Consider the following 23,163-nt stretch of genomic DNA (forward strand, 5'->3'; position numbering starts at 1 on the left):
ATTTTTCTACAGAAAAAACCTCCATACCCTTTATTCAATTCCTACAACTGTGTGAGATAGATACTGTTTATTACTGTTTTACAAATGGAACAGTAGGCTCTGAATGTTGGCTAAGCATCCCAGGGCATCTAAAGCTAGTGTGTGGCAGAGCTAACATTCAAAGCAAAGTTGTTCTGACCATCAAGCCTACACTCTTCCCAGCATACCATGCTCTAGTATGGAAAGTGCACATCACAGTTGGGGGCAGGGGTGCAGCCAGGACGTCAGTTGGAGCTTGGGGAAAAAATAGCAGCACTTCCATTTATAAATTATGTTTTTAGTGTTTCTTTTTTTAAAATTAAGTTACATATATAAGGCATAGAAATTTATAGAAATATATATGAAATATATAAAAAATATATAAAGTATATATATACACTTCATATATAATAGCTAATAATAAATATATAAATAAATATGCATATCAGTCTCAAATTATTTTTTTACTGATGGGTCCATGATCAGAAGAATTTGGAGACCATTATTATGAAAGAAAGAGTCCTGACTTGCTGGCTAAGAATCTTGAGTTATTCCATTAATAAAATGCAAGATCTCACCCTAATCTTTCAATTGGTCAGCAGCCAGAGACCCTCCCATTGTAAAATGAGGGATCCTTGTTAATTAAATTGACAATAAAGTGCTCTCAACTGCTAAAAATCTTAGAAAAATGGGACTAAAATAGCAGGAGAAGTGGGTAGTATAAGAAAATAATTTGGGCGCCTGGGTGGCTCAGTTGGTTAAGCCTTTGGCTCAGGTCATGATCCTGGAGTCCTGGGATCGAGTCCCGCATCGGGCTCCTTGCTCAGCAGGGGGTCTGCTTCTCCCTCTGACCCTCTTCCCTCTTGTGCTATCTCTCATTCTCTCTCTCAAATAAATAAGAAATAAAAAAAATCTTTAAAAAAAAAGAAAAAAGAAAATAATGTTAATATTTTCTTGTTACTATTGAGAGAATGCTAAGAAATCTGAAAATAAAATTTACCTTTTTATATAACAGGATGGTTAAATTGCTAATAGTTTTTCAATATATGAGATTTTCTCGCATGAAAGTAAGATAACCATACTAAATTATACTTTGAAAATGGAGACTAAACAAAAAGAGAAAGGAAAAAAAAAATCACTCCATGCTAATATAGCCAGTTTACATGCTGAATTTCTTTTGAGTTATTTTTCCTAGTTGTATTCAACATGCACATATTCTAGGGTTTTTTTTCCCCCACATAGTAGTCCATCATTGGTTTACGGTCATTTTTAATAATGGCATATTTTTCTCACTGAAATATGTAAAAATTTACTCTGTCACATCCCAAGTTGGAATTTTAGGCTGATCCCAACTTTTTGTATTACAGATAATTTTGTTAACATGTTTGTACATGTTTTGTACACACTTTTTACCTATGTTTTGGAATATTTCCTTAATATAAATTCTCAAAAGTCAAATTACTAGATCAAGGAAATTTAAGTCACTTTGCCAAATTGTTTGAAAAGAAAATGATCACAAGTTACAGTGCCAACAGTTTTATCAGAACTTTGGCTTTGCATGTTGTCATTAAGAAAGCCGTTGGTTGCCAAGTCAGTGGGCAAGACTGTTCTATGTTTTAAGTTGTACATTTTAGATACTGATAAATTGTGTGTTCCTTTTTGTCCTATGTGAAAAACAACTAGCAAAAAATACCATTCTGTGAGTTTTCTATTTGTTAAATAGATTTCAGGTTTTTTTTCTTAATTTGTATATCCTCTTAAAATTATACTCTTCTTTAACCTGAAAACTCTGATTTCAGATCTTGGTTTCTAATATCATTCTCTAGGTAAGGAAGGAGGAATCCTTGGAGAAATGGCTGATTCTAGAACTAGGGCAGGAAATAAGAGTGTGGGTGGAGGGATGGGTGAAATAGATAAAGGGGATTAAGAGTTAGAAACTACCAGTTATAAAATAAATAAGTCACAGAGATGAAAAAAGTACGGCATGAGGCATATAGTTAATAGTATTGTAATAATGTTGTATGGTGACAAATGGTGACAACTCTTAACATGGTGAGCACGGAGTAATATACAGAATTGTTGAATCAATATGTTCTACACCTGAAACTAATACAACATTGTATGTTAATTATGCTTAAATAAAAAGTAAAAATTAAAATTAAAAAAGATGAACCAGAATATCTTACAGGGATGAAAAGTAAGGTAGTGCTCACAAGTTAATAAAATAGAGTACTTTCTTGACTTATGACGGGTTTACATCCTGATAAACCCATTGTAAGTTGAAAATACAGTAAGTTAAAAATGCACTTAATACGTCTAACCCATTGAGCGTGATAGCTTAGCCTAGCCGACCTCAAACATATTCAGAACACTTACATTAGCCTACGTCTAGGCAAAATCATTAACACAAAGCCGATTTTATAATAAATTGCTTAATTTATTGAATACTGAACGTGAAGAACAGTGGCTGTGTGGGGACAAAAGGGTTGTTACATGGATCGGGTGTTTACCCTTGTGATCGCGTGACGGGCAGGAGCTGTGGCTTGCTGCCAGCACCCCACATCGTGAGAGCGGATCACACTGAATATCACCAGCCTGGGAGAAGATACAAATTCAGAATTTGAAGTATGGTTCCTAGTGAATGCGCAGCACTTTCACACCATTGTAAAGGCCAAAAAATCGTTGAACTGCTGTAAGTTGGGGACAATCTGTAGGTTGATGGTGGCTTATCAGGGGGACACAGAGCCAATTGAAAACTCCCAGTGACCAAAGCTAGAACAATTTGAGCAATAAAATAAACTACTATTGGATTATAACCCAAAGTATAAAATAAATATCTGTGAGTCTACTGATAAAAGTAAATGAATAAATGCATGAATAAACAGGGAGAAAAGTCTCTTTCATAGAAGAATTTCAAATAATGTAGATACTCTGCCTTTAAGAGGGACAAGAATAAAAACCCCACTCCATAAATGTAGGTTGCATGTGGTGAATTTCTTTCAAAGAGTACAGGATAGAAAAGGGAAAATCATGAGGAACTTTGGAGTCGAGAAAGCTGACAAACACTGCCTCAACCAGGTGACCGAGGTTCACGTCAGCACTGATAGGCAATGTTGATACCATATGCCCTGATAGGATGTGATAAGAATGGCATTTTACCTCTGGGGTCTTCATCCCCCTGACAACTAATCTCAAACCAATCATGAGAAAAACATCAAATTTTAATAGAGAAGCATCTTATAAAATAGCTGGCCAGAATACTCAAAACTCTCAAGGTCAATAAAAACAAGGAACATCTGAGAAACTCACAGTCAGGAGGAACTTAAAGCGAGAGGACAAATAAATGTACTGTGGCATACTGGATGGGATCCTGGAACAGAAAAAGAAATTCAGTAAAAACTAAAGAAAACTTAAGAAATCTGAATAAACTGTGGACTTGAGTTAATAATAATGTATCAGTATTTATTTACTAATTGTGGTAAATGTGTCATAATGTACTAATATATGATGTTTAATAATGCGGGCAATTTGGTGAGAAGATATATGGGAACCATGTAATATTTTCTCAAATTTTCTATGAATCTAAAGTGTTTCAAAGTTGATAAAACAATTTAAACAAAAGAATATGCATTAATTGGCCAGGGGACTCCCATAACCTGTAGGTTGGTGGTAGGTCAGGGACGTTATCTTTTCCACCCTAGGAAATCTTCCATTCTTTCAGATCTCTACAGATGTCGTCTTTCTTCAAATCTATGACATACCTTTGCACATCAAAGTATTCTGGGGGAAAGGACTGTATATTTGGTGCATTCCAAGGTAGAATTAGATGTTTGGACATCCATCCTATACGAGTAATAATTCTACCAACCTGTATTTGGTTTTCTGGACCTGATACAGTGTGTTGTTTATTTATTAATAAAAGCATTAAACATCTGAGGAGTCTTTCAGTTCTGTTACTCATTTTTTAAAAACTGAGATGTAAGGTAGCAAGCAAGTGAAGAGCAACTGACAGAAAAAATGCACATAAATGTGACCTTCATTTATTTGTTATTTGTATTCATTTGAGAGAGGACTGGTTGAAGTATAATTTTGAAACACTATGAAATTAATTGATAGGAAAGCAAATGCTGTGGATTTCAACAGAAGGGATATTTAATGTGGAGAATACTTTTTTCAGTTACCTTGGAAACTCCTAAAGATTTAACTATAACCTATCTACTAGTTTAATGCCAGTAAATTTGATATACTAACTTAGAATAATTTATATTATGTAAATTTATACTTAGAGAAAACTTTTTATTTTCTTTACCTTAATAGGTCTGAAATTTTATAGTATATTTAACTAAGTGTCATGCATATGGGAATATTATGGTAACTTAGAAATTATCTACATTTGAAAACTGGAGATTTGTTTTTCTTTTTAAAATAACCTCAGTAGGGTGTCTGGGTGGCTCAGTCAGTTAAGCCTCTGCCTTTGGCTCAGGTCATGATCCTAGGGTCCTGGGATCGAGTTCTGCATCAGGCTCCCTGCTCGGTGGGGAGCCTGCTTCTCCCTCTGCCCCTCCCCCCATTCATTCTCTCAGTCTCTCTCTCTCTCAAATAAATAAATAAAATCTAAAAAAAAAATAAAATAACCTCGGTAGAATTGTCAACCTCTAAACATATATTTTTAATTTTTATTTCTCTAAAGAGAAAGATTTGGGCTCAAGTATCATGACCTCATTTTCAACAAATTGCTTTTCTTTCCTTCATTGACATAATTAGATCACTTTTTCAAAACTTAAATTGTGAAATATATCATACAAAAAAGAATGTATAATTCACAGTTTAAAGAATAATAAAATGAAAGTACCTAAAGTCACCCAAGTATTATAGAAAACATTATTTATATTTTTGGTATTTCCTATGTACCTTCATATTGCATTTCCCTGCATTCCTGAAGAAGTAACTACTCTCCTGAAGTTTTGTGTTAATCATTCTCTTGTTTTTCCTTATAATTTTATTATATATATTTATATATAAACTTATGTAATATATACTTACATATAATTATATACTTATATTTAATAATTTTATTATATATTTATATATAAATATATTATTTATAAATTTATATGTAAATTTATATAAATTATATATAATAAAATATATAAATATGTATATATAAATATATATCCATCCCTATAGTGTATAGCTTTCTGGTTTTAAAATTTTATATAAATGGAATCCCATATGTTCTGTAAAAGGATCTGTTCTTCAACAGTATGGTGAGATTCTCTGTTGCACACAGCTGTGATTCATTAATTGTTCAGTGTAATATAGGATTCAGTTATGTGGATCTATCATACTCCAGCTTATTTGTTATCCTTTTGATGGACATTTGGGTTGTGTTTAATTTTTTACATTTCAAACATCGATGCTCTGAATATCCTTGTACATGTCTCCTGGAACACATTTATACTTTTTTATACAGACTTTTAAAACTGTTTTTTGTGGTGTGTGTGTGTGTGTATGTGTGTGTGTGTGTAGCCCAAACCAATTTGATTTTTCTCAAATAAGTATTTTTTAATTGGGTAGGCCAAATTGGCAGTTTACAAAGTAAAATGCATGATTAGTTCTTTCGAGTGCTAGAGAATTCAGATAATGGTTATCCCTAAGTTAAAATTCACTTAGGTGAGAAAACATGTTTGATGGGTTTGTTTCTATTTTTATTCCTAGTAATATCCAGTTGAAAATTTATCCATTGAGCCAAATTTGTTTATTTTGCCATTTCATTTATTAACATAACTAATATTAGGGGAGACCTCTACAGTTTATAAAACAATTTTACATACTCTATTCCTCTTGAGTTTCACAAACATCTGAGGAAGTAGGTATTATTAATTACTCCCTTTTTCTAGATTCATCAACTAATGCTCCACCGGATTAACAGACTTGCCCAGATTCAAACTCTGTTACCACTCTGAATCTATATGATAGATACCATTAATATCTTTTTTTTTTTTTTAAGATTTTATTTATCTGAGAGAGAATGGGAGACAGAAAGCATGAGAGGGGGAGGATCAGAGGGAGAAGCAGACTCCCCGCCGAGCAGGGAGCCCGATGTGGGACTCGATCCCAGGACTCCAGGATCATGACCTGAGCCGAAGGCAGTTGCTTAACCAACTGAGCCACCCAGGCGCCCGATACCATTAATATCTTATATATACCTTTTTGTAGGTGTAGTAGACCACTGTGCTATTTCTTGAGAACACTGACTTAAATTTAATTTTCTCCCACAGTTCCATCTCTCTTATGCAGAGAAAGAATTGTTGGAGAGAGAGCCAAGAGGAGAAGCCCATCAGGAAGTTCTTAGGCGAGCAGCCAAAGATCTTCCCATCTATACCAGGACCATGTCTGGAGGTACACAATTATGAGTGCTTTGGCACCATTGTTATGGTGACTGTCAGCATATTTATATACTTGAAACTGTCAAACCCTTATTGAAAATCATTGTGTTCTGTCTTGGGTAGTTATTAAATCTTTCCTATACAATTCCATAAAACAGACACGTGAATAATAGCATGGCACAGAGATCTCAACCACATCCTCACTTACGTTACTTCTGTGGCTTCTCTAGTCACTTACTTGGGACTCAGTGGAGATGTTAGAACTGCTGAAATCTTGATTTTTAGTTGTATTTGTTTTTTTAAGTTTTAAAGTTTTAATTATAGATCTTCCTATTCTTAAATTGAAGGGAACAATATCTATAATGAACATAACATTGGCAATTTTACATAAATTTAAAGCAGTAACTGTATAAAGTGTGTAAAACTTAAGGTATTGATATAATTTATCTTTAAAATGTATGGGAATTTTCATTACTTTCCCTTTTTTTTTTTTTTTTACAAATGCAATTCAGTTAATCTCTTTTACCTGGGTCAAGATTTGTTTAGGTAGTTTAACAGCTATCTAATTAAAGAATTGCCTTAAAAATGGACATACACAGACTACTGATATTTGTCCACCAAGACTCACCGAGAAATTTTGTAACTTGAGGCCTGCGCCACCCATTTTGGTGGCCATGTGGCTGCTGAGGACTTAAAATGTGGCCACTCCAAATTGAGGTGTGCCCTAAGTGTAAAATACACAACTGGTTTCAAAAGATTTAGTGTGGAAAAAAGAATGTAAAATATCCCATTAATATTTATGTATTATTTATATTTGTTTCTAACTCCCTTGAGAATCATTATTGAATCTAAGTCAAAGTCTCACAGTTTTTTCCTGTTTGTTTTCCCTGTTTCTCAATGGGCGAGTGGCAGTTCCCTGATTTAATTTTAATGCCATGGGTTCTAGTCCACAAAGACAGAGCTGTGCTTATATGCGTTTATGTATATTGACCCTATATATAAGTCTAGGCAAATATCAAGGAAATTAAAGCCCCCTAAAAATAAATTCCTGCACAAGTTTCCAAAACTAGTTAATGACCATGACAGTATCGGGTATGAAAAACGAGTCTCCACATTCATTCGTAGTTCAGGGCTCTTCTACTGTATCCCTTGACACACTGGATTTGGAAAAAGGAAGCACAAGTCACACCGCAACAAAGTATTAATTCCCATTAATAGTAACTACACTTTGGATTTATAAGTCATCTCTTCGTGTAGTTTACATAATGTTAAGACTGTCAGTCTCTTGTTCCTCTCAGGTATTGTATCCCTATCTCCTGAGATGAACTTAGGGTTCTTCAGATTTATGACTGTGGCATATAACCTGGTCTCCTAACATACTCTTTGTTTATATTTTCAGTGCAAAAATTCCGGATGCCTGCAAAATCAATGTTAACTGACTAGAGTCACTGACTAAATTAAATCACACACAAAGTGTAATAAATAGATTGTGTTGGTCTGATTGATCCCCCTGTGGACTATGTAGAATGGAAAGATAAACACGAGACAGAATGGACGCTCAGTGCATCAGCCACAGTACTTAGCCAAGGCAGGACTGTGAAAGAGGATCTTCTTACCTCACCCACAGCCAAGACCAATGGGTTCTTTGGAAAGCTTTCTTCTTCACCCTGAGAAATTCTGTGGACGAAAGCAGCTGAAAAGTTCAGTTGATGTGCATGCACTTTATATTTGATAGAGAGAATTGAAGAAAGTGGATCGTAATATAATTCAGGATTTTACGATCCATTCTAAATCCACAGTACTTCCTCCAAACCCCAAAGAGAAAAATGCCAGCTCCCTAGAGTAAACTGATTGCCCTACACAGAGAAAAATTCGACCACATACACACTTGCGCGTGGAGGGTAGGAAAGTAGGGTATTAACAAGACTGCTCATCTTGCCTGTTTGTCTTCGGCTTTCTTACAGGGATCGCCAAACTTGATCATATTGTTTTTGATTTTTACTGTTATTAATGAGGACTCTTTGCTTTTTTTTAGCTCTCTCTTGCCTTTCATCTTTTTCTACAATTTTTTTTTTTTTTTTGTAGATTTTGACTAAGAAGGTAACAACTAGAGGTGATGGAGCTTATCATTTTGCACACAGAAGTTGATAACGTTTTCTTTTCAACATTACCCAAAAAGATTTTAAATTACATAAGTAATATGTGAATAAACTCTGAAAAAATTAAAGCAAGACAGTTAAAATTCGCCTTGGCTGTTAGGAGCTCTTAAATGATAAGCAGATGGTTCATTTTAAATTACGGCGGAATAATTTTAGTTGAATATGATACGGCACATGGAATTTTTTTTAGTTTTTATTTTAATCACGTGGTGCGCATCATGACAAATGCCCTCCTTAATCCTCATCACCTATTTACCCATCCCCCCCACCCACCTCCCCTCTGGTAACCATCAGTTTGTTTTCTATAGTTAAAAGTCTGTTTCTTGGTTTGTCTCTTTCTCTCTCTCTTTTTTTCTTTTTGCCTTTGTCCATTTGTTTTGTTTCTTAAATTCCACATATGAGTGAAATCATATGGTATTTGTCTTTCTCTGACTGGCTTATTTCACTTAGCATTATGCTCTCTAGCTCCATCCATGCCATTGCAAATGGCAAGATTTCATTCTTTTTTATGGCTGAGTAATATCCCATTGTATGTATATATATGGCATATATTCTTTATCCATTCATCAATCGATGGACACTTGGGCTGCTTCTGTATCTTGGCTATTGTAAATAATGCTGCTGTGTAAACATAGGGGTGCATATATCCCTTTGAATTAGTGTTTTTGTTTTCTTTGGGTATATATCCAGTAGTGCAATTGCTGGATGGTAGAGTAGTTCTAACTTTTTGAGGAACCTCCATACTGTTTTCCACAGTGGCTGCACCAGTTTGCATTCCCACCCACAGTGCACAAGGATTCCCCTTTCTCCACATCCTCACCAACTCTTGCTGTTTCTTGTGTTGTTGATTTTAGCCATTCTGACAGGTGTGAGGTGATACGTTATTGTAGTTTTGATTTGCATTTCCCTAATGATAAGTGATGATGAGCGTCTTTTCATGAGTCTGTTGGCCATCTGCATGTCTTCTTTGGAAAAATGTCTGTTCATGTCTTTTGCCCATTTTTAAATTGGTTTATTTGTTTTTGGGTGTTGCTTTGTGTAAGTTCTTTATATATTTTGGGTACTAACCCTTTATCGGATATGTCATTTGCAAATATCTTCTTCCATTCTGTAGGTTGCCCTTTAGTTTTGTTGATTGTTTCTTTCATGTGCAGAAACTTTTATTTTGATGTAGTCCCAATAGTTTATTTTTGCTTTTGTTTCCCTTGCCTCAGGGGACTGATCTAGAAAACACTTGCTATGGCCCATGTCATAGAAATTACTGCCTGTGATCTCTTCTAGGATTTTTATGGTTCCCTGCCTTACATTTAGGTTTTTAATCCATTTTGAGTTTATTTTTGTGTATGATGTAAGAAAGTGGTCCAGTTTCTTTCTTTTGCATGTTACTATCCAGTTTTCCCAACACCGTTTGTTGAACAGACTGTCTTTTCCCCATTGCATATTCTTGCCTCCTTTGTCATACATTAATTGTTGATATAATTGTGGGCTTACTTCTGGGTTTTCTGTTCTGCTCCATTGATCTATGTGTCTATTTTTGTGCCAGTACCATACTGTTTTGATCACTACAGCTTTGTAATAGAACTAGAAGTGTGGTACTGTGATGCCTCCAGCTTTGCTTTTCTTTTTCAAGATTGGTTTGGCTATTCACATATTTTGTAGTTCCATACAAATTTTAGGATTGTTTATTCTAGTTCTGTGAAACATGCTGTTTTTATTTTGATAGGGATTGCATCAAATGTGTAGATCGCTTTCAGCAGTATAGACATTTTAGCAGTGTTTATTCTTCTGATCCATGAGCATGGAATGTCTTTTCATTTCTTCATGTCATCAATTTCTTTCAGCATTGTTTTATAGTTTTCAGAATACAAGTCTTTCACTTCTTTGGTTAGGTTTATTCCTAGGTATCTTACTATTTTTGGTGCAATTGTAAATGGGATTGTGGGGCATTTTTTGTTTTTCGTTTTGTTTTTTTTTTGCTAAGAGACTAAATTTTTGTTTATGAAAGACTATAAGCAAAAGGCTTATTTCTACATTGTTTTAATTTCTGGCGAGTTCTCACCCACTTTGATTTGAGAAGGTTTCTTGCTGCTGTTGTTGTTGTTGTTTTGTTTGATTGTTTGTTTTTTCCCAGTGTGCTTTAAAGTAGAGATAATCATCTGGAGAGAATGTAGCATTGCCCACCAAACTCACCACTTAAAGTGCGACTATAAGTGTAAAAAATATATAATAGTTTTCAAAGACTTGGTATGAAAAAATGTAAAATATGTGATTAATATTTGTGTATTAATTATATGTTGAAATAATATTTTTGATGTATGAGGTCAAATATTATATTTTCTTAAAGTTAATTTCCCTGCTTCCTTTTATTTCTTTTAATATAGCTCCTAGAGAATCTAAAAGTACACATGTGGCTCACATTATATTTCTTCTGGATAATATTGCCTCACTTTGATGCTCTCAGTGAGCCAGTGGTGCTTTGTAGTTTTCTCTGGAATGTAACTGCAAGACTTCTTCCTTCAGGAGATGAGCCAGCCATGCCATTAATCTCTGTAGTTCCCAAAAAAGGAGAGTTGTAAGGGGGGATGATTGAGAACTTTTCTTAATATTGAAAACAATTCCATATAGGTCTTGTTGCCTGAAAAAAGCTCAACTTAATCTTAGGATAAGCAACTGTTGCTTTTTTCAGAGATCATAATATTAGTTAATATAACAGTGATAATTACTTGTTGCAAGTACTTTTTCCAGATTTTAAATTCACTGTCTGGGTTTTTACTGATCCTGTGGCCCAGCCAGTAACTGTTCTCCTGTAATTTTGGTAGACTGCTTGTATCTTGTAAGATGTCTGTGTACTGAAATAGCATCTCCAAATCAGACATACATAATTGTCTTTGATATATATATTAGAAAAGAAAGGATCAGGATTTCCATTACAAGAATTAAAATTCAGTATTGGAAGTACTTCTTCTTTTTTTTTTTTTTAAAGATTTTATTTATTTATTTGACAGAGAGAGATAGCTAGAGCAGGAACACAAGCAGGGGGAGTGGGAAAGGGAGAGGCAGGCTTCCTGCTGAGCAGGGAGCCCGATGTGGGACTCGATCCCAGGACCCTGGGATCATGACCTGAGCCGAAGGCAGACGCTTAATGACTGAGCCACCCAGGCGCCCTGGAAGTACTTCTTCTAATACTCACTTCTAGTCTTGTATCTCACCCTACAGAGAACATGTGAGCTTTTTCCCAATTTAAACAACTAATAGAGTTTATTCACAAATTTCTAAAATGTGTTTCTCATAAAACTTTTATTTATTTTATTTTTTTAAAAGATTTTATTTATTCATTTGAGACACAGAGATACAGAGAGAGAGAGCATAGCAAGGGGAGAGGCAGAGGTAGAGGGAGAAGCAGGCTTCCTGCTGAGCCAGGAGCCTGACGTGGGGCTCAATCCCAGGACCCTGGGATCATGACCTGAGCCAAAGGTAGACACTTAACCAACTGAGCCACCCAGGCGCCCCTCATAAAACTTTTAAAATATGGTTGTATCTTCAGGTACTTATCCTGGTAGGGTACAGGAAAGAAATTGATTTATTTGAGGGAGACATTCTGTTTACTTTGATAGAAATGGACATATTTGTACCCTTTGTGAGCCTTACTATCATTACTGACAATTAGGAATGCCTTAGAAAAATTACCCCCAAAGATTCTCTATTCTTGAGAAAGCCTCATTAGAAAACTGAGGCTGGGGGCGCCTGGCTGGCTCAGTCAGAGGAGTGAGTGACTCTTGATCTCGGGGTCATGAGTTCAAGCCCCATGTTGGGTGTAGAGATTACTTTAAAAAAAAAAAAGAAAGAGACAGAGAGAGAGAGGGAAGGAAGGAAGGAGAAAGAAAGAAAGAAAGAAAAGAAAGAAAGAAAGAAGAAAGAAACAAAGAAAAAGAAAGAAAGAAAGAAAGAAAAAGAAAGAAAGGAGAAAGAAAGAAAGAAAGAAAACTGAGGCTGTAGGCAAGTCATTCTATTTTTGTATTAACAGTAGAATATCTCATTTTTACCAAATTCAAATTCACTTTGCTTTTTTAGAAGTTAAATTTGGATAGCTGATAAAAGCCATTTAATGTATATTCAATTCAGTGTTAAGTCTAAGACTAAGTGGAGCTTTTTGTCCCTAGCAATCCGATATTGTGACAGATGCCAACTCATAAAACCAGACCGCTGCCATCACTGTTCCGTCTGTGATAAGTAAGAAAACCTTTTACTTCTAAATCTCTACATGCTGGTGGTCTTTTTAATTAATATTGTTTCTTTCCTCACTGTTTTCCAGATTATTTCCTTTTTTCCTTAGTCGTATTTCTGAGACCTTTATTTAGGACATAGAACTGGACAGTCCCTTGCATTGATACGAGTGTGGTTTAGGGCCACAGTCACCTAATTGCCCCCTTTCCCCCCAGATTCACACTGATGTGAAGAAGTGCATGAGTTTTGGCAGCTCAGACTTGGCTAGCTCTGTTTACCAAATACTTCTCTGACTCTTTTTTCACCTTTATAAAGATAGCTCATATGACTACATGATAATCAGATATTTTAGATACGTAATATATCACAAGGACTGTGCTACTTAGCTTAAAGATTGATATTAAAGAGAAGTTTTATCCAGACTTTCTGTAAATCTGTTGACATTTTACACTTTCTTTAGCATAAGATAATTGTATATTAACATAATGAATTGTTTTAGGAAATGAGTTTTTTGATTTCTACTTTAAAGTATGTAGATTTTGAAAATTCTATAATTATGTATCATAACTGAAATTGGCTATAGTATTTGAGATGAGGACTTTTAGTATTATTTATTTAATTTTTAGGTAAGTAATTTTGCAATATTTTACTTGGCACAACTCTAAATAACTTTGACTTAATGGGATTAAAATTTTATGAGGTGTTAAGTTGTGTGTGTGTGTGTGTTTATTATTTTTTTAGATGTATTCTGAAGATGGATCATCACTGCCCATGGTGAGTATGGCTCTATACTTAAACATGTTTCTGTCCCTTAGAACTTAAGAAATTGAATCATTTATCTGTTTAAATCTTTTTATAGATGAAATCTTGCCTTAGCTGACCCAGGAGGTACTTTCAGATTTAGTTTCTAGTGTTTGTTGAATTAACACCAAAAAGGTTTTATTTGGGAGAGTTTCCATAGAATAATTTTAAAATGAAGTAGACCAACAACATGAAAGTTAATTTGTCATATTTGCTTAGAACAAATGGTTTTCTTTGTATGCACATGCATCAACACGGAGATTCTGAAACACTTCCCAGAAATTACACCAAAATGTATTCATAAATTATACACAATACCTCACTGGAAGTTTTGAATAATGAATTAATTCATCTCAAGCTTTAACAATTTGTTTTAAATAAAACTTGACATTGAGGAGTATGAAGAGCAAATACACAAATACATACGTGTTTAAACAAGGGTTTTCACTTGGAGCTCATTAATATTTTAAAGAATAATTTTAGATCAGGCACCTTAACAGAGAATGATTTGAAAGCTCTAATTAACTAATGAAGGTTGATTTTCCTACCTCTCCCTGTAATTTTTCTTCTCCATGTGCACATAGCAGTGACAGCTACACTCAGGTTGCCAGCCAGGTTGGATTTGGACACGAGGCGGGATTATTCTACCAGCCTTGCCTTCTTTCAGAGGTGGCCCTAGAAAAAGGTAGACATGCCCACAAATGTGTGCTGGGTGTAGGTGGAAACATAGGGAATAATGATCTTAGCTGTAGGAAATAATAGGGGAATGTCGGCTTTACCGTATTTTCTCTCTCTAGATAACTCTCACTTTTCTCCAGCTAGATTTTCTTCTTTCCGATGTTAAGGCCAGCTAGCTCCTATGAGAGTAACGTTCTCATCAAAGAAAGATCTCAATGAATAGCCTCACTTGGTATTAATATTCATTTGTAGCCATTCTTTTGCTTTCCTCGTGCTTTCATTCGTTCCGTTCTCTCTCTCAGCAAGTAGCTTTTCCCCCCAATATCTTCTATTGTAAGTTTTCTTAGTGCTCCGCACATTCCTCTGTTGATCCCTCCAGTAGCTCACATGTCAGTGCCACACCCACATCTGCACCATACGCCTTGTGTTCACTGCACCTGCCGCAGTCAGTTCCCATGCCCATGGCGGCTCCTCGCCTCAGGCCCCACTGTTTCTTTATCTGCCTGCGGGCTCTCTGTTCCACCTGAGGAGGCTGGGTCCGCTGAGAAGCCGGGCAGCCCAGAGGTGCCAGGCATGAATGCTTCCAGAGGCTACCCTCAACCAGCGAGGGCCTGGCCAACAACACACGCTTTATGGGCTTTTCTCCCCTCCTTGTTTCAGATAAGCTGTATCCAAGTTCTTGTCTCAGGGTCTGCTCTCGGGGGAATGCATGCAAAGACACCCTTCTTTTCTAAGTAGCTGTGTATTCTCAGTATAATTTAGCAGAATGGGAAAGAAATCAAGGACATAGAGTTGACTTCGATTTTTCTGACTTAGAGTAATAAATATGAGATGGTGATGACAAGGAATGGAGAGGTGGAAACAACCAGTATTAATTCCAAGCTTTACACACCTGTAAAGTGTGACGTACCCTTGCTATCCTCACTAAAGCACAAAAATAGGAAATAATAATTTACTGTGATAGCAGTCTTTCTAAACCTGCCATTAATTTGCCTTTATAAGAGACTTATAGCATAATTTGACAATCTTTCAAATTTTGACAGATCTGTTGAATAAGCGAAAGGGAACGGATAGAAAGCTCTAGAGGTTTTAAAAATGGGTGCAGATTGCATACTCATAGACTCCCTGTTATCACGCTCACTCTCTATGGCAATGTGGGAATTGTTGAATGAACCGACTGCAGTACCTTTCAACTTCCATGTCATTGCTTCTTTGTACTGTGGCGTCCCCTGCTGCCCACTGTGTCAGCCACTGTCTCAGCTCTGGCCCTTGCAGAAGGCAGTAAGCCGGGTGGATTTGGGAAGGGTTTGGTGCCAAGGGCCTCGTGTTCACCTGGTGTATTTGAAATTTCAAGTTAAAATTTTAAATTAAAAAACTTATGCATAATGCATATGCATGGTTCTAAATTCAAAAATAAAAAAAGTGCCAAGTGTTCGTCCTAGGCCCCCCTCCCCCGCTTCTTCTCTTCCTCACAGGGAGCGTATCGCTAAATGTCATGAGTAGCTTTCAGATATAAATGTGTATGTGTGTGTGTGTTACATTTTTTTACACACACACAAAAATATTTTACACTTTTTTAAAAAAGATTTTATTTATTTATTTGAGAGAGAGAATGAGATAGAGAGACAGAGCATGAGAAGGGGGAGGGTCAGAGGGAGAAGCAGACTCCCCGCCAAGCAGGGAGCCCGATACGGGACTCGATCCTGGGACTCCAGGATCATGACCTGAGCTGAAGGCAGTGGCTTAACCAACTGAGCCACCCAGGCGCCCCCATTTTACACATTTTTTAACAGAAGTGGTTCCACTATGGACTGAGTCTGTGCCTTTTTTTTTTCCCTCTTCACTTAATATATCCTGGAACATTTTCCATATCAAGATAGAAATAATCTCTTTTTATAGCCATTATGTCAATATAACAGTCATTGGTTAAAAGATCTTCAGGATGTTCCCAAACTGTGGGGCAACCTTATTATGCAGGTCTTGTATATAATTTTGAAGTTCAGTATCTGTCAACTTTGAGCATTGAAAAAGCAGAAAACTATGCTTCCTTGTTGTCAGGGCCTCCAGCCTATCTGCTAAGGCCAGTTAAGATGACCCATCAGGGTGCTGGGGATCCACCTTGCTCTTGTCTTTTAACCGAAATGGAAATCCTGGGTGCCTGGGTGGCTCCGTTGTTAAGCGGCTGCCTTCGGCTCAGGTCATGATCCCAGAATCCTGGGATCGAGTCCCACATCGGGCTCCCTGCTCAGCGGGAAGCCTGCTTCTCCCTCTCCCACTCCCTCTGCTTGTGTTCCTGCTCTCGCTGTGTCTCTCTCTGTCAAATAAATAAATAAAATCTTTAAAAAAAAAAAATAGAAATCCTGTAGTATTTGCCTTATTGGGTTTCCCATCAAAGAGTTTTTCTTTTAATATAAAATTTTCATTCATTCATTCATTCATTCATTCATTCATTCATTCATTATATTAATGATATGTTTTGACATGCTCGCCAAAGATTAGGTAACACTTATTAAATTCAATAATTTTAGCTTCATACTGAGTGCCTATAATGTGCTAGAGACTATATATATATATATATATATATATATAAAATCTGTAATTCTTACAACAGTGACAGAAATTACAGAAATTATTTGTCCCATTTTAAAGAAAAGGGAGAGGTGGAGCTCAGAAAAGTTAAAGAGTGGGCTTAAAGTCACATGGCATGTTTTTTTGGACTCCAAAGTCCACATTCTGTCTTTTTTTTTTTTCTATATTATGTTCTTTTTCCTATTTAGAATCAGAAAGCAATTGCCCTGAAATAGGGCCAATTGCTATTTGCACTAAATTTTATTTTTTTTTAAGATTTTTTTTTTTTAAGATTTCATCTATTTATTTGAGAGAGAGCGCAAGCAAGAAAGAGCATGAGGGGAGGAGGGGTGGAGGGAGAGGGAGAAGCAGGCTCCCCGCCGAGCAGGGAGCCCTATGCGGGGCTCCATCCCAGGACCCTGGGACCATGACCCAAGTCGAAGGCAGACACCCAACCCACTGAGCCACCCAAGTGCCCCTATTTGCACTGAATTTTAAGCAGCATATAAGGGATATTTACCTTGAGCATGTTTTGTTTCTCCATATAAAATCATTCAGACTCAGAATACATCTCTTCCTTTTCAAACTGAGTCTACAAAGCAGTAGGGAGTTAAAACATTTCACTGTCTGTTATGAAGAGACATTTTATTACTATATTTCCTCAAGTGTAAAGTACATATCAAACGCTAAGATACTTGGTTTTTATTTACTGACTTTCTCTTCTGTTTCCTAAGTGACAGATAAGTTACATTACACCATGCTCCTAAATAGAAGCTAAAGTAAATTAGATGTTATGAAATCTGTAATCAAAATCATTTTACTTTTTATAAAAATGCTATGTATCATTTAATATAAAAGCTGCCTTCTTACATTCTCATAGGAAGAGAAACAATCTTTCTTATCCCTTCTTATTTTCCCCCAGTCCACAAAAGAGTCATTGTCTTCACCCTCATCCTCCAAAGTGTTAATGGCTCCCCAGCTTCTGTCTATGCATTCTCTCCTCTGGAAACCAACACAAGAAAGCAAGGGGAACACATCGGGCTCCCTGCTCGGCAGGAAGCCTGCTTCTCCCTCTCCCATTCCCCCTGCCTGTGTTCCTGCTCTTGCTATGTCTCTCTCTGTCAAATAAATAAATAAAATCTTAAAAAAAAAAAAAAAAAAAGAAAGAAAGCAAGGGGAATATCCTGTATCCTTTGGAGACAGAATGCAATTAGACTAGGCTTGTTTGGAACTCTGCAGTATGATTTCTTGCCATTATTTCATTCAGATGTCAAAGAAGGCAACCTCAGTAATTGGTTTGCACTCACACTAGAACCATCACGTTTTCATATCATGTGCACCTAGAATTTTTGCCTTCTTTATGAGCTTATTTGCCATATAAAATACCCTTATGTTCCAAAGGTACTAAATCTAGTCCTGGTTCCTTTACCTTATGTTTCTTGAGGTAGATGATATAAGCACTTTTCTGTTTCTTTCCCCCCAAATTTTCAGTTTATTCATAAGCCAGATAATATTTACCTTTTTAGTTTTTTTAATTAATTTTTTTTATTGTAGGCACACTTACGTGGCACCTAATCTCTTCACAAATTTTTAAGTGCACAGTACAGTATTGTTAACCATGGGCACAGTGTCGTATAGCGGACTTCTGGAGCTTATTTATCTTGCATAGTTGAGTAAACATTTTCATGTGTACATTATTTCACTTTAAAAATATAAAAAGAAAAATGTCTCAGTTTATTAGCAAAGTCAATAGAGACTGAGACTACCTGGCCAACATTAGAGTAGGACAAAGACATTTGAGGAGAGAAAACAGTATGTGTACATTCCATGCAGTACGTTTATTATACCGGTTAACACAGCTACCTCAACCAGTGAAGATACCCGCCATTTCCACTTAGGTGTTGTGTCACGTGTACAACAAGATCAGCCTGAAATTCCCTTGTCTTTGTCAAAAGGAAGATAAAAACATGTTGATGGAAAAGTGTGACCATAAAGTCTGAGTTGTATTTGTATTTATGCTTTTTGATACAGTAGTTTGAATTCATACTCCTCCTCTCCAAAATATAGTAACTTTAGAGTGAGAACTGAGAATTACAAATCCTGTTTAGAATCAAAGGATATGGAGCCAGCTCTCTGGGATGTTTGTTTTGCAGATAAGGAAAATGAAATTCCTATAGACTATTTCACTTGGTCAAGGCCACATGATTATTGAGTGTCAGATGCATCTTATGACCCTGGCTGTCTGGCTCTCAATCCTATTTCTTTTCTTAAACCTCCCCACGATAATCAGTGGTATGCTGATGGCATGCATGTAGTTTGTGAAGATATTTCATCTAATTTGGGAAAATCTGAAAGACTTTAAATTACCTAATCATAGTTAGAAATATCCAAAGGTAATGAAGAACTTAGTAAATTCCTCTTATCTGCCTTACTTCATTAGGTTTCTCACCAGCTCTGTGTTTTTAGGCATGTGCTTATTTGCATAATTGGACATGAAATATAGTTATACGGTTCATGGCTGATTAAAGCAGTATCACATATCAAATTTAAAAATCTAAACACAAATTCCTTTTTTAGCGAAATGGATTTTTTTTAATGTTTGTAAGTGTAAAGAAATTTTATGAGGCTTGCTTAAAGAAATGCCAGTAAATTTCAAATGATAGGAAACCAAATACTGTGTTAAAGATGAGCATATGCAGACATAGGTTGAAAGCATACAGCTCACTGAAAATGTTGTTTTTGTTTTGTTAACAGGGTGAACAATTGTGTTGGATTTTCAAATTACAAATTTTTCCTCCTTTTCTTGGCTTATTCTCTGCTGTATTGCCTTTTTATTGCTGCTACGGATTTACAGTATTTTATCAAATTTTGGACAGTAAGTCAATACCTTGGTGATTTTTTTCTGGCATACAAAAATATATAATAGATTTTCAGTAATTGAGTTATTTCAGATGCTGATTTTATAGACTAGAGCTCATTTATATATAGTCAATCCTCACTGTTCACAGATTCTGTGTTTGTGAATTCTCTTACTTGCTGAAATTTATTTGTAATCCCCAAATCAGTACTCACAGGGCTTTTGTGGTCCTTTGCAGACATGCACAGCGTGGGAAAAATTTGACCCGCCCCGTGGGCACATTCCCAGCTGAGCTCCACAACATACCGCCTTCTTGTTTGTTCTTAGTCTCTTATACTGTAAACAAGTATGCTTTTCAGTCTGTTTAGGGTCACATTTTTTGCATTGTTTGTACTTTTTGTTGGTGATTTTGCCATTTAAAATGGTCTTCATACATAGCGCTGAAGTGCTGACTGGTGTTTCTGAGCAAAAGAAGACTATAGCATATTTTATGGAGAAAATCCATGTGTCAGGTAAGCTTCCTGCAGACATGAGTCCCGCTGCTGTTGGCTCTAAGTAATGAATCAATAATGTATATTAAATGTCAGTACGGTGTTTTTAAGCAGAAATGCACATAAAACAAGGTTGTGCATTGATCCTTTGACAAGAATATTGTGAGAAGAGGTTCATAGGAACCTAACCCTGTATTTTCCCTGGGGCAGTGGTTCCATATTTACAAATTCAGCGTTCATGACACCTTTACAGGACCTGACCATGTGAATAATGAGAATTGACTATATTCGAAGTTTTATTTTCAGCATTTAAAAATTGAAGTGTTTTCTTTATGAGTAGAAAGACTGTTTTTTAAAACTATTATGTCTATAATATCCTGAGTTTTTATTAGGTATTGCTTGATTAGGCTTTAAGTAATTCATTTGTTTTCTGTGCTCTATATTTTAAATGTAAGCAAAACAAAAGTAAAATCAAGTATTATAAATATCCAAAGATACTCCTTGGGGCCCCCAAACAATGGTAAAAAACAAAAACAAAAAACAAAAAAACAGTTATCCCACGCCAGGATTGCTTTATTGTTTTCATTAAATTATCCTTTGTTATGATAAGAACTTTCTAATTTCCTAGATAATTGAGGTCAGATCTGAACCACATTGAATACTAAAGATTTATTGAATGCCTTTATATGCCGGTGACATTGCCAAGCACTAGGAATATACGGGTGTATGGACATGCTCCTAGCATTCAAGAATACTTCAGTGTCTAGCATGAAGAATGATCCCTAATGAATGTCTGAAAGAATATTACCTCCCTGCTTCTCATTCCTGTGGATGGTTTTAGTTCCAAACCATAAATATACATGTAAAGGAGTGACCAGTTTTCACTGTGAGGACTCTGCTGTCAGAAGCTGTGAGTGAGAGCTGGTGACCTGTGTCAATAAGGATATTGAAATAGTATGACCGTCTATCAGAAGGGGACACCTGCTAACAGCTCTGCTGCTTTACTAAGTATCCGTAGCCCAAGCCTGCCATTCTAGAGTGGGTTTAGGTCTTCTTGGACAATACATACAATAAGAGACAAACTGGTTTTGCTTTGAGACGGCCTGTTTTGTTACCTGTATATTGTAAGGTTTGTTTTAGACCAGTGTTATGCACTAGTGTTGATCTTTTCTGTGATGCTATTATTTAAAATAGCTTGAAGCATTATTGTGGATGTGTTGTTGTATGTGTTCTTGTAGTTGACGCTGTTGTTTGTAGTAATGTAAAACATCAGTAAGTATAGTAATTAACTGTGCCAATTAACCTTCATTTTCAGGCATTATAATAAAACTATTTAAATATTTGTAAAACTGTTAGTGTGTTAAAACATTTTCAGGAAGTAAATAAAAAACTATATTTTATAGTTCCTTTTATCTTGCTTCCTAGTGTTATAGTTTACACATATACTACCATAACTTTTCTTTGATTCAGTTATGAAAAACAAAGTGAATATCCCAAATTTTAATATCTTTTTATATCTATATTCATTAATAGTAAACATTTTTTAAGCTTATGACATATATTTTTCCTCAAAGTTTTAACATAAAGCCATGTATCTTTCTCCATATCTAAATTTAAAAAAAAAAAAAAAGTAGAGCAAAAAAAAAATCTTACTTACAAAAGTAGGGGAATACTTATCCCTTTGACAAAACATCTTATTTTCTTCCTTTCTTTATAGAATGGCCTACCCGATACTCAAGCCAAGTTCCATATTATGTTTTTATTCTTTGCTGCAGCTATGTTTTCTGTCAGCTTGTCCTCTCTGTTTGGCTATCATTGTTGGCTAGTCAGCAAAAATAAATCTACATTAGGTGAGTATTCCATTATTGTAGTTAACAGAACTTTAAAGGCATAAATAGATACTCATCAAAAGTTGCCATATGATTAAATCCCAACCCTCCCTGATGTGGTAAAAAATCATTTTTATTCCCACACTGTTTTGTGGGATGGCGACTTAGACACCTACAAATGCACTTGTTCTGTATATTTATTGACTGTCCATTGTGTGTAAAGCATTGTGTATATATGGTGGTGAACAAGGACAAAATAGTCTAGTGAGGGGCACCAAAAATCAATAACCAAACATAAAAGTAATTGCAAAATGCAAAGTGCTATCTAGGAAACAAACAGGATGCTGAGGTGTGGATCCGGCTGGGGACTATGGAAGGGAACCTACTTAGAACGGTCAGGAAAGAGCTCACCAAAACAACAAGTATTTAACCTAAGAAGTCAGTCATGGTAAGAACCACATTTCAGGTAGAGAAAACAGTATGTTCAAAAGCCCTACAGAGGGGGCAGGCAGCTAAAACAGTGCTCAATGGGAAATGTATACCTAGCTATAAATGATTCCATTAAAACAGAAATATGTCAAATCAATTACTTTATATCTTAAGGAAGTACAAAAAGAACAGCAAAGTAAATCTGAAGCCAGCAAATGGTAGAAAATAACAAAGATTAGAAAGGAGATAACAGAGAATTTAAAAAAATAAAAGTTCATGGGGTGCCTGGGTGGCACAGTCTTGGTTAAGCATCAGACTCTTGGTTTTGGCTCAGGTCATGATCTTAGGGTCCTGGGATCGAGCCCCGTGTTAGGCTCCATGCTCAGTGGGGAGTCTGCTTGGGACTCTCTCTGCCTCTCCCTCTGCCCCTTCCCCTGCACTCTGTCTTTCTCTAAAAAATATATAAATAAATCTTTAAAAATAAATAAATTTTAAAAACTAAAAATAGAAGTTCAATGAAATCAATAATTGGTTCTTCAAAAATATCAACAAATTTTACAAGTCATTAGCTAGAAAGAAAAAATAAAGAAGACATTGCCAATGAAACTCAGTAATGAGAGGGGGATATTACTACTGAATTTACAGAAATAAAAAGGATTATGAGTGAATACCCTGAACAACAAAAAATTAGGTAGCCTAGATGAAATGGACAGACTCTGA

The 23,163-nt window shown here is 35.8% G+C and overlaps 1 protein-coding gene across 1 annotated transcript in view; it reads left to right on the forward strand.

Moving 5' to 3' along the window:
- The window catches only part of ZDHHC2 (zinc finger DHHC-type palmitoyltransferase 2), a 76,720-nt gene that overhangs the window by 32,940 nt on the left and 20,617 nt on the right, over positions 1 to 23,163 (forward strand). The window contains exons 4-8 of the mRNA XM_045879735.3: positions 6,300 to 6,420; positions 12,727 to 12,796; positions 13,532 to 13,564; positions 19,592 to 19,712; positions 21,903 to 22,035. Of these exons, the coding sequence (XP_045735691.1) occupies positions 6,300 to 6,420; positions 12,727 to 12,796; positions 13,532 to 13,564; positions 19,592 to 19,712; positions 21,903 to 22,035 (478 nt within the window). The remainder of the gene's footprint in view (positions 1 to 6,299; positions 6,421 to 12,726; positions 12,797 to 13,531; positions 13,565 to 19,591; positions 19,713 to 21,902; positions 22,036 to 23,163) is intronic.

Source organism: Mirounga angustirostris, unplaced genomic scaffold, assembly GCF_029215605.1.
Source record: "Mirounga angustirostris isolate CCGP_5_RB_7025 unplaced genomic scaffold, mMirAng1.0.hap1 SCAF_2, whole genome shotgun sequence".
NCBI classification, from domain to species: domain Eukaryota; kingdom Metazoa; phylum Chordata; class Mammalia; order Carnivora; family Phocidae; genus Mirounga; species Mirounga angustirostris.